This window comes from Pongo abelii, chromosome 14 (genome assembly GCF_028885655.2).
Source record: "Pongo abelii isolate AG06213 chromosome 14, NHGRI_mPonAbe1-v2.0_pri, whole genome shotgun sequence".
NCBI classification, from domain to species: domain Eukaryota; kingdom Metazoa; phylum Chordata; class Mammalia; order Primates; family Hominidae; genus Pongo; species Pongo abelii.
This window is the reverse complement of record NC_071999.2, coordinates 108,585,207-108,597,667: the sequence shown is the minus strand read 5'-3', so window position 1 is coordinate 108,597,667 and position 12,461 is coordinate 108,585,207. Positions and strand designations below refer to the sequence as shown.

The following is a 12,461-nucleotide window of genomic DNA, read 5'->3' as shown; positions in this document are numbered from 1 at the left end:
GAAGGGCAACAATTGGAAGCAAATAGTAAAAGCATGCTGCAATAGTTTTACAGATTTTTGCTGATTAATATCATGAAAGTTCACATGTCTTACATTAAAATAAAATGCAAATGTGATTGTGTCATGAAATTCTGGTCATTACACTTACTTTTAGAATTGTTTACTATAATATGCTGAAGGTAGGTTTAATTTTTAAATGAACTTGTTTATGAGTACTGGGTTTATTTTACGTTAGCCTTATGAAAACAGTCTTACAGATTTTTTCTCCTATATACTACGAATTTTACTATCAATTCTTACAGTGTCAGATTTTTAAATCTTATTTCTACTTACATGCATTTCAAAACTTGCATTTTTCCCCATAGTTTTCACTTTTGTCATCTAATATTAATTTGAATGTAGCATGGCAAAGGGTAAGCAAACATTTTGATATCTTCCCAAGCAAACCTTAAATAATTGTCTGGAATTCAGGTCAGTATCATATGTATATTTGAATCATCCGTGATCTGGAGGCCCCAGAACCTGGGTTAATTCTTGGACCGTACTTAGTCTTTCTTATATAACTGGAAATCTGGTTCAAGTTCATCACTTAGTATCCAACGTGGAGTCTTGTACAGTTATTTTCACTGAGCGGATGCTTAATAAATATTGGTTGAATGACTGAATTGGGCTGCTCAGAAAACATCAAAAATTGAGGGTCCTTTAGACCAAAAGTAACCTTAATCGGTGTTAGTCATCTTTTCCAGACAAAAACAATTGCTTTTTGGGGGGTTTAATGATGTGAATAGTAGCCTATGTAACCTAAGTAAATAATATATCAATAAATATAGGAAAGAAGTGTAGAAAGAGCAAAATGTTATACATCATAAGAAAGTTTCTCATTCCTCTAAATAGTATAAAATTTGAGAAGCAACTAACACATTGCTTGGCATAATAGATTCTCAATAAATAGTAGTCACAGTTAATTATCTTTTATAGTGTTCCTTAGGTCACAAGTCAAAGAAGTTTTCCACCAACATGTAGCGAAAGAAATGACAGTTTTCTGGCAGTTATTCCTTATTTCAATAGGGAACAAATTCACTGTCAGAATGCAGAGAAGAAAGTCAAATTTTCATATTCAAGAAGAGCTGATTTGAGACAGACTGTCTTTATAACAAACTAGCATTTAAGAAGATCCAATAATTATAGAATATTTCCCCAAATTTTACTCTATTTGTGAAATACTCCAGGGAACTCAGAAAGTTTTAACATAACATCAGAGCCTGTGAGTTTGGAAGGCCTATTTATATTTCAGCTATTTCTCTGGCATTTGCCCAGTGATAATATATTGGGATATTCTGGAACCCCCTAGGAGACACCAACATGTTATAGAAGCAGCATATGGTATCTGTCTCTGATTGATATAAAAATTATTTTCTAATTATTTGGCAATGCTATTCCATTTTTCCTCTTTCAAAAAGAATTCCATTCTTCATTTTTTTTTTCAGTCTGTTTCTTCTTAGTAAGTCACTGGCATTAAATTCAGGTACTTTTAGTATTCTCTATTTCTTTACCTCACAAACCTTTTTAGACCATATTTAAATCATAGTAATTTTTAAAAGCTGTGTGACATGATCCTTTTGACACATCAAGGCCATCACGATACAGCTTTCCAATGTCTTAACCTTAGTAGGATTTACTGGTTTTAAACTCTTCTATCTTATCTAGAATTGACTGATGTTTCCCAGAAGGTCAGGATATCAATGCTAATTTTAGCATCCTAACTAATAGAAAACTCTAAAAGTGGTAAAGATGTTTATTCCATTTTTTGTTTTTTGACAACTGATAATCAAGGTGTTAGTCGTTTTTCTTTAAATCAACTTTTAAAATCAAATCAGTCTTTTCCATCAATCCTCAACTATATAAATCGACATTTAAGTTTATATACCATGCAGTAGAGGCAGTAGTTTTAATTTTTTTGAAATTATGAAGAAACTTCTAAATATATATTTTTAAATTAGAGTTAAAATGTTTATGTCAGTTTACCTATAAAAATAGAAATAAGCTGGCATAAGTTTAATTCATTTACCTACAGAGAATGGGAGTGGTCAATTTTACTTCTCTAAAATCCTTATCTCAAAAATATGATGAAATGCTAATTTTTAAGTTAATTTTGGGTAGTGGGTACATTGGAGTTTGTTATATTATTTTTTGTAATTGTTTGTATTACTTTGCACATTGTATTTTCCTCCAAGTAGAATAAAATAAAATAACAGCTTGGTCTGAAATCCTTTGATTTTTCTGGGCAAGTAGGAAGCTGGGTTATATCTTGATGAAAATAGAAAATTCGCCTGTTTTGTTAGGTTGGATTAGTGTAGGTGAGATGTGCAGATGAGAAGTAAATGAGAGTGAATTTAATGTTAGCTCAATTAATGAGTGCAGAAACATGCAAAGAATTAGGGCGTGATTTAAGCAGGGACTTTCTGCACAATTATTTAAAGGTAACGTGTTGTCTACAAAAGGCATACATTTTCTCATGTATACATGACCCTCCCCACAAAAGTACAGTTTGCCACCTAGATTTTAGTGGTTGTCCTTTTAAGAGGCGGTTTTTGGTAATATCTGTTATATATCTAGTTTGCATTTTTCAAACAACCCCTTATCTAGGAGTCCAATAATAAGAATTAAAGGAACTTGAGTTTTCCTTAATGTTTTAGGTGCATTATATGCTGCTTTTGAAAATGTGAAGGTGGAACTAATTTTGGCTGGGTGGAGAAGTATTAAACCCTTTTTCTCTTTATTTCCCCCCCACCTCCAACCTCCCATCATGCATTTTCTAAGGTTTACTCATTATAATTTTTAATTTTTACTTTTCAAAATTCACTTTTAACAGAAGGCTGTTAGATTGGCTCCAAGAGCAAACAGCAGGCCGACTGGCGCTTGGCGGAGGAGGGAGAGGGTCGCGCGTTGGATCTGGATTTGGGGCTGGGGCTGGAGCTGGCGGGTGGGGAGACTTCAGGAGGGGCCCTAGCAGAGAGACTGCAGTGACACTGCCCTCCCTGGGCTGGTTGAAGCATCTCACTGGTGACGGGTCTGAAAGCACGTGGCTACGTCATGGAAAGCCAGTCTTTTCAATGCAAACTTCAACTCCTCCTCCTCCTCCCTCTAATGCCTGTAACTCACATCCGAGGCTGGGCGAGGAATCCGGAGGGGAGATTTTCCTCATGCTCACGGTTGTTGGAAACTGGAAGAGTGAGAGGAAGGAGGAAGGGGATTTGTGGCACTCTCTACCTACTACAAGACTGACAAGGGGAGGGGGCACCTAAATTTGCATCTTTTCTTCGTGGTGATTGAGAACTGCAGGTTCAAACCGATCCCACTGAGCACTGGCGATTGATTATAAAAAAAAATCGACACTAGGAGAAGGGAGGCTCTGTCTTCGGCTGTCAGACTCAATCTCGGAGGTGGTATTGGTGTGTGAGTGTGTGTGGTGGTGTTTTTTTTTCTTTTTTTTCTTTTTTCTTTCTTTCTTTCTTTCTTTTTTTTTTCTTCCTTCTCTCCTAGGGGCTACACAATGGCAGTCTTCTCTCAGTAAGATGAATCCTGCTTTGCCTTCTGCAGATCCACCCATCCTCATAGCGATCAAGTAAAAAGGCTATGGTTTTCTCTTTGGGGATCTTTTGTGCATTACTGTTCTCCCTGATTAGTTTTGATCTCAGTTGGGATCTCTTTGCTTTTTTGTTTGGCTTCATGCTGAAAAAGGATTTTTTCTCCAACCCTTTGGTGATAATCCGGTGGTGATCGAGGGGGGATAAATCATTCACCCTGGCCGAAAAAAAACAATCACTGAGAAGTCTCAAAGAAATATACCACGTGAGGGGAAAAAACTGGGAGAAGATCCGGAATATTATCGTTTTTCCTATGGTAAAACCGGTGCCCCTCTTCAGGAGAACTGATTTCAAATTATTATTATGCAACCACAAGGATCTCTTCTTTCTCAGGGTGTCTAAGCTGCTGGATTGCTTTTCGCCCAAATCAATGTGGTTTCTTTGGAACATTTTCAGCAAAGGAACGCATATGCTGCAGTGTCTTTGTGGCAAGAGTCTTAAGAAAAACAAGAACCCAACTGGTAAGCGAAACATGCATCATGTTATGTTTTTCCTCATAATAACCTGTCTGTTGCTCATCGAGCTAGATCTGCAGTTCTGCTATGCAGGAAGGCAGGGGAAACATACCAGGAACCAGGACAGTGTTGCATATAGAGGTGTTGCATGAATAAACAAGTAACAGCTGGATCGGCGTCTACGAACCCCAAAACCATTATCGTCATCTCTTGGCTGTGACACAATCCATCACTAGGAGGGAGGAGGAAACTTTTTTTTTTTTTTTTTTTAACGTATTTGGTTACCTATGTTTTGTGGAATAGTGAAGGGCTATGGCTTAAGGTTGTGCCCCAGGCAGCTGAAGCTTCGGTAGTTGCCAGGAAAAAGAACCGCGAGCTCCCCTTACTTCTGCAGCAGGTTCGGGGGACGTAGCTGGGTTCCGAGAACCTGCTCTAGACTTTCTGATTAGCTTGCACAATATTCGCTACCACGACCACCTTTACCAAAGTAAAAGAGGCCCCCTCCCTCGCGGCCCCGCTCCTCCGTCAGCCCCCGCGTCCCTCCCCCGTCCAGCTCCGGGTGCCCGAGCATTAACTCATTCCCCCTGTCTGCCTCTGACACATCCTGCCACTGGGAATACTTGAGCAAGGCTTGCGCCTGGAGGGAACCCCAGACTGAGAGGACAAGCCCAGCCCCTCTAATATTTGTAATTTAAGTCCCCCACTTTAGAAAGCGGTGTCAAAGCCCTGCGTCGGGGTCCCACAGGGCCGGGGGTGGGGATGAGCCAGGCCGTGAGTTCCTGCTTTTAAGCCTACTGGTGATCATGCGCCCCGATTCCAAAGGGCTCCAACAAGGGAACTTGCAGTACATTACATAAGAAATGCAAATGCATCTGATTTGGGGAGTCGGATCCCAGGGGTTCCCGTCCCCGCGTCTCAGTCTGAGGCAATTGGGGGCGGCCGCGGAGCTGTGGGCGAGCAACCCAGGGGAGGCAAGCTGGAGGGCTGCATGGTGGTGGCGGCGGCGCTGGCGAGGAGGCTGGGCGCAGCCTTTCCCGGAACCCCTCACGCTGGCAGCCGGGAGTGTGTGGCGTCCCCTAGCTCCGTTCAGGGTGGGGAGGGACCCGGCGCTGGCTGTTTTTGTCTGAGGTTGTGTCTGAAGGAGGGAGCGGGGAGATCGGCCGTCCCGCAGTGGCAGCCCGGGCTCTGGAAGCTCCTGACGCTGGCACTGCGGTGCAGTAGATCATGGCTCTCCACGGCCTCCCTGACACCCTGGGCTCTGCCGGGGGCCGCACTGGCACCCAGAGCCCCAGCGACTGGGGCAGCAAGTGGCTGCTGCCCTCCAGCCTCCGAACCTTGCCAATGCAACGTAGCTGGAGTGGCGCGCTCCGAGGGGTCTGCCGCCTTCGGGTGCAGCGCGAGGCAGAGGAGGAGGAGGTGTGGGTGGGCGGGGACGGAGGCTGTGGGTGTGGAGGCTGAGACCGTTTGCGGCCACCATTCCTGCAGCAAAGGAGAAACTGCGAGTTGTTAGACAGTCTAAAAGGGCAGAGGCTCCTATGCTGGGGCGGAGAAGTTTGCCCCCAGCTGGTACTTCGGGGTGGCAATTGAGGCTCTGGTAGTAGCCTCTGGCTGCTCCGTGGACTCGGTGCTGCAGTGGGCTCTGGGCTCTGCCCTGAGTCCTCCTCCCTGTGTTCTAGTTCTTACACCCTTTCTATTCACCCCCTCTGTTTCCTCCTCCTCCGTCCTTTTACCCTTCTCTCTTCTTAACTCCTCAGCGTTTAGCAACTCTGAAACGACACACCAACCTGAGAATTGCCCAAGGGGAAAACAGTGTTGTCACCTTTCCACCCGCATGTCTAATTCAGCTGTGAAGTGTACCCCAAGATGTACTCCAAGCCCCCGACATCAAACCTAAAACTTGCTGACGCTTGGTTCATACAAAACCAACTTACACCTGCAACACTACCTCACAGCCTAATATGAAGACCCTTTTTGCAAGACTTCTCAAAGTGAGAAAGGCCAAGGGCTGCAGTGGGAAGGGCAGGGGTGACTGCTTTACACTGCAAAAATAGTGGTCTTCTGAACCCTTCTTGTGTCTTTCTGTGAAAAGATTTAACTCTCTTCTGAGAAAGGAATAGTGCAAAAACATTTTTTATTTAGATGTGACCATTTGTCTTAGGGACCTTGAAGTCAGTCCTTCCATAGTACTGGAGAGTGGGAAATAATTTAGCACAGAACAGTAAGTTTCTTTGTAGGCCTTTATAATTTTTTTTGTAAACAATTTTACCGGGAACACTAAATTTCTCCCTATACACAATTCACAATCTTATTACACTTCCTCCATCCCACCCACTTTCATCTCTCTGGAATAGTTTCTCCCCCCTTCCAAGGCATTTTTGGAAACTGTGGAACAAATGACAATTTATTTTTAGAACAATTCATTTTGCAGCTTATGAATGCTAAAGTATTTGGGTATGAATTGATGGGCTAACTCAAAGTGTATCTAAGAACATTACCAACTGTTCTAATAGGATAATTTAGTCTTAGATAACCAGGGATATGAGTTCCAACCAGGGATTTAGAGCATTTAATATGTGTGTGTATATATATATATATTATATATATTACATATATATAATATATATATTTAAATGGGACATTAATGTGCCACATTATTTATCTTACCTTCTAAAAGTTTTAGCCTGTTAAGCTTGAATCAAACCCATGCCAAGCCATTCCCTTTCAGTATTGTACTTCGTGAGTTCCATTCTCCTGCTATTAACATAAAGCCTAAAATCTTTTGCAGGTTTTTGATCCCAAAATAGCAGTAGAACTAAAAAGTTAATTGGGTAATTAAGATGAAACAAATACTAAAATTCTTTTAACTGTTACAGCCAAAAGGAACAGATTGACTACTACCTATTATGTTATCTTAAATTTAAAAAGAGAACAATTAACTGGTTTCAAACTAAGAAACTTGGGAGAATACTGCCAAATACCAGTGAATTTGGTGTAAAGCACCTATTCTTATTTCAGAGATAAATAATAGGTTAATTTTCCTTCCTACATCTTTGGAAGTTATGAAATAATTTACTGATTATTTCCAATTCGTTAAACTGTCAACAAGTGTAGATAGTTTGGTCAAGCATTTGTGGAATTTCAGAGCACTGCTATATAATCAAGTTGGTGTGAAAATAAGCAGAAAATAGAGATACGAATTTAAGGACAAAGTTATTCATCTACCCAAAAGTTATTGATTAGCTCACTATTAATACTTAAATAAGAGGCATTCATTAAATAGTGTTTTGGGCTTGTTTTATGTAAAATTTAACTGGAAGAGAACATGAAAAATGTGTTTGCACAATATATGCTTTTTAAAATAAATTCCAATAGCTTAAAAGTCCCGGATGTAAAGTAAATTTGCTATCTTCATGAAAACACCCAGTCTAACAACTATTATCAGAGAACACACACACACACACACACACACACACACACACTCTTAAATGTCCTACTTTCCTAGCAGAGCAACAGCTATGCATTTAGAATAAATGTTACCTGCTTCAACTTTCACTGTAGGAGTCATGCAAGGTGACTGTATTTTAGGCAAATCATTAAATAGGGAATACTAAGTCCAAGGCATTTATTTTGCTTGAAGGAGGCTTCATAGGTTTCTTTAAACCAGTATGATAGTTTGGATTGACCAATGTATATACTAGGCCTGTTCTGGAAATAATCTAGGTCACTGCACTTTAAGCCAAGGGTACTAAGGAAAGAAGCGTGGTTGAAAAAAGAAAATCCACAATAAACATAAATACTAAGGTCATGTCATTGCTGTCTCTTCAGGCACATAATGTAAAACCAGCAAAGGAAGCCACAGACCCTCAAATAGATACACCCACTCAACCACACACAGGGTATCCCCAAACTTCCATGGCTTGGTAGGATTTTGGAAAACACAGATTTTAAGATAAATCATAATCTAAGAGGATTTTATTGAGTACAAATGTCAGTGCCCAGTGTTAGTACGAAGCAGATGCCCTAGACCTAGTTCTGCGCAGCACACTGAGAACATTCCATCAATTCTCTTTTTCTGAACTCAGTCTCCCGCTCTGTCATGTAACTTTGAGATGGAACATGCAGGGCTTGGTAGGACCCATGATCTCTTTCTATTTCCTACTTGTCTGGCTGCCTTTCAGCTCTGCTTTTGCCTTTCACTAAGCTGTTTTAGGTGCCAAAACACCTGGTATGCCACTGTTACTCATTTAAATATACATTATTTTTAAAAGCTACTTGCTTTACATCTAGGGCTGTCATGGTGTTTGGAAGTGAGAAAATAGGAAGAGAGGGAAGAAGAGTGAGCACTTTTTACTCCTCCTCCTTCTCAGCCTACCGACTCATCCTAGGTTCCAGTAGAGCTGGGTGAACCACAAATGGGCCACAACCTCTGCATGTCTAAACACTGAGTATATTTCAAATGAAAACATCAGATTCAGACTGCATGGCTGGAACACCAAATAGATGTACGTTGCTTCTTCTAACACGCTTGGCTTTAGAGTGGGATCCAATGTAGTATGAGTTGGCCTTGGACTCCATCCAGGAAGCTTTAGTTACTGAGGTAACAAAATGGGTTTTGTAGAGCAGTGCCACTCCATGAACCAAAGGATGGCATTTTAGGTAGGCTTCCGACTACTGCCTTGTTGGGAGAGGAGATTTTTCTTTTTTGAAATGTATATCCCAGTTAATAACTGTAAAATTCAATGCATGATAATCTAAACTTAGTTTTAACAATGAAGATGACTTTGGCTGTACAACTTGTTCTCATCTTAGACAGCATCCATAACTGAGAAAATTTGTTCAAATGATGCAGTACTTTCTGAAGGTGCTAAAGCTAATTCTATACTATACTTCACATTTCCTACAATGAACCATTCCTTTAAAATGTTCGAACCCAGTCTTCCATGTTTTAGCAACACAAACATTGGAGACTTTTGTGAAGTGTTTTTATACATATGGTAACAAGGACAACAACCAATGTTTTCACTCCTTTGCACATTTTGGCATCATACCTCACTCAAATTGACTCATACGCCTTCTATAAATACCACGTAGATGTCTCAAAATGGAAGCATTTATTCAAAATAGTTTCTTCTGCCTTAAGGGGAAACAGTTGGGGATGTTTGAACAGTCTCACAGGAGCTCTTCTATTTAGTGTTAAACAAGTCATTGCACCGTGCCTCTATTTTTAATAAAACCTTTGAGCCCAACTCAGTATTACCTCCAGGAGGGACTGTGGGACAGGGAAACACCTATTTACACATCCGCCAGCTCAGTGCCATAGTCTGTGTGGTGTTCCTTAGGACTTGTGTACCAGGTACAAGGTTTAGTTATATGTTGAACTCCGGTACTGAAGGGCATGGAGTTTTCTGACGGAGACTTCTCAGCTCCCCGTATACCTCTAGAGATGCAATAGCTCTTTTGTATCAAGACCAACTATGTCCTGATGTTTTCCCTGTGTAGTTCTCTAGCTGCCGCTATTTTTTTTTTTACTTTGGTCAGAATGTAAAAGGTAGAATGATGAAGGGAAGGGAACAAAAGGAGGGATTCTTAGGGACTTCCTAAACGTGAAGGCAAAAAGGAGGAATGTCGCAGACATGTTTTACAGGGAAGAGTGAAGTTCTTGTTTGATTAATCTGGTAACATCATGTAAGAAAGTCACTCAACAACTGCTGGGCACCACTGCCTTTGTCACTGTCTCTTGACAAAAATTCTGTTCACGACACATGGCAGGTTTTCAATACACTTTAATAAAATAGTGAAAAATAGGTATCTCTAGGATAGTGAACTATGGGACTACAACGGGCAGGACGATACATTTTATTTGGTTAAATTCGCTTAATGCTTACTCCTTTCCCAAAGCGCCAACCAAGAATTTGGCTACTAAATAATTTAAAGAAAAAAGCTGTTAGTGGCTCTTTATCCTCCACGATAGGGTGCTCTGAAACCCGGTCCTGCAGACATTCCCTTGGTCCACATTTTATAGCTTCCTTCTTAGTCTCAAGGCCTGTAGTCTACTGTTCACACTCGAGCCTCTCGCAAAATATACAAGCTCAAAAGCTCATGGCGTTCTCCCCATCTGGCACTCTCGGCCTTAGAACAGCAAACGTTAGGGCACAATTAGGTTCATAGTTGCCAGACCCTTCATTTTCTTTTTTAATCTTTAATTTTCGTCTTAACAAGGAAGACATTCCACAAACAATAAACTTCCTCTTTTGAGCTCCTTTCTCTGAAGATGGTAACTTCAACTCTCATTAGTAAAGAACCTCGAGTTCCAGTTGCTTTGGACGGAGTTTCTCGCTTAGTATTTTGTTCTTTGGCAGTTTGAAAAGCAGTCATCTTCCAACTTCGCAGCCCCCTGCACTTGCGCCCGCCACCCTGATCTATTTGGCGTCTTCCTTTTTGGAGCCACTTTAAAAGGTGCAGGATGCTGGGCCGCTGTGGCCTCGGGCTGACAGGCGGGGAGTTGGTGTCAGGGACCAAAAAGTTTGGCAGAAGCCACGGCTCTGGGCCCAGGCCCCGGGCTTCCAGAAGTGTGTCATTATTTGTTTTCTGCAAAGCCGCGAGCGGGCCCACGCTGCAGCTCTGCCTCCAGGCGTGGAACCCCTCGGTAATCCGGCTGAAGCTGGGTTCCGAGTGTGGACTGCTTCGGCTCTGAAGAGGAGGGAGCCCAACGGGCCAGGCACGAGCTTCCTCCTGGCTTTACCCGTTGGCCCATAGTCCCCGGTCCCGCCGCCGCTGCCCTCTGCTCACGGGCACCGGCCATCACCGCGCTCCCAGCCTCGGCTCGCCGGGGGCTTCGCTACGCAATGCGGCGGAAACAGCCCGTTGGAGCCGCCGTAGCGCGGGAAGTTTCCGTTGCCACGGAGATGACCTCTGACCTAGGGCGTCTCTGGGATCCGGCAGCTTGTGCTGTTGTTGCTATGGAAACCATGGCGGCCGGAAGCCGCCGCGCGGGGGAGACTTGGTGCGCGGGTCGGGGCTAGGGCCCCTGCCCCGGCCGAGATTTTCGCTCTTCCGTGGTGGCCGGGGACCGGGCAGTGAGCGGCCGGCTCTGCCGCCCGCTGGGCGCGGGTTTGCAGGTCACTCCTCCGGCGTTGACGCGGGGGCACCCCATGTGCGCTGCTGGACCTGAGGGATGGGAAAGCCACAGGTGGCTGCCTCCGCCCTCCCGGCCTGGCCTCGCGCTAGCGAGCGCCAGCTCTGGACCCGAGACCGATCTGAAGGAAAGGGAAAGGAGCTGGCGTTGCTGGTGATTCTGCCCAAGCTCAGGACTGGGAGAGAACGAGCCAAATTCTGGTCTCAGCTTCCCCACTAGCTACTGGGAGACCCTGGGCGGGTCCTGAAGTTTTCTGGGCTTCAGTCTCCTCTGCTACTGCAAGAAGGATATTGATTAGAACAATCCCAGATCAGCCCCAGCTCTAATATTCTAGGTTCCTATAACGTTCACACCCAGTCCTGATTGTAAGTAAACTTCCCTCACCCCTTGCCTGTATCTCTCCCGGACTATGTTAACTATATATTTAAATTGTACTCTAAATTCAGAGACTATCAGAGATAGAGGCTGACCTTAGCGATCACAAACAACCTGTTCCTTTTACAGGTGTGGCAACTCCTTCCCAGTGGAGGAAGCGACTGTTCCAAGAGCCAGTTTTGGAATTGTAGGCACAAACACAGGTAGAAGCTTTGAGCCTTGGGTGAAGAAACACGTATTTTACTGGTGACACTAGGAAGAGCTCCTCATGCGCTTCATAGAATTGTGTGGTTGGTGCTGAAATAGATGGCATTCTATTTATCCATTATATTCCCCGGATACCTTTTCCTTAGAGAGTTTACGATTTTCGGGGTAGGGGAGGGTGTCTTCACTAGTTTATTTTTCCTTCTCTCATATCCATGCTATTGGGAAAAATCTTTTAAATATTTTTTTATAAAACTCATTTGTAAATTAAGAAGTTGAAAAAGATTATTTTAAGAGTTTATTACAACTCTGAAATTTATGAAGTATTTCTTTTAGGTCCACATGCTTTTTATTACTTTTTCAGTAACTACAATCTCAAAAAAACAAAAAACAAAACTTAGTAAACACTTAAAAAGTGCTGCTGTGTTTGAGCTGTTGATGCTGGAGATACAGGGGTGAAGAAGAGTTCTTCCTTCAAGGAATTGGCAGGAAAGACAAAAGACAGGATCAATTATGATGTGGTGAACAATTCTGTGTAGGTGGACGAAGGTGCTATAGGGCCAAGGAAGAGGGGCATGGAAAGGTTTCTGGAGAGAATAAAACTCAGACTGAGTCATGAAGAATGACTAAGAATTAGCCACGTGG

At 42.7% G+C, this 12,461-nt stretch overlaps 1 protein-coding gene across 3 annotated transcripts in view; it reads left to right on the top strand.

The window, feature by feature from the left end:
• Positions 1–3,126: 3,126 nt before the first annotated feature.
• The window catches only part of FGF14 (fibroblast growth factor 14), a 677,860-nt gene continuing 668,525 nt past the window's right edge, over positions 3,127–12,461 (top strand). For 2 of the 3 annotated variants that reach the window (XM_054529201.2, XM_054529200.2), the window contains exon 1: positions 6,723–12,461. This exon is cut by the window's right edge. Coding sequence is in view for 1 of the 3 variants with exons in the window: in XM_009248765.4 (XP_009247040.1) it covers positions 3,901–4,108 (208 nt within the window). In the remaining 2 variants the exon portion in view is untranslated. Of the gene's footprint in view, positions 4,109–6,722 lie in introns of those variants that run through there. The other variant, XM_009248765.4, reaches the window with a different exon arrangement.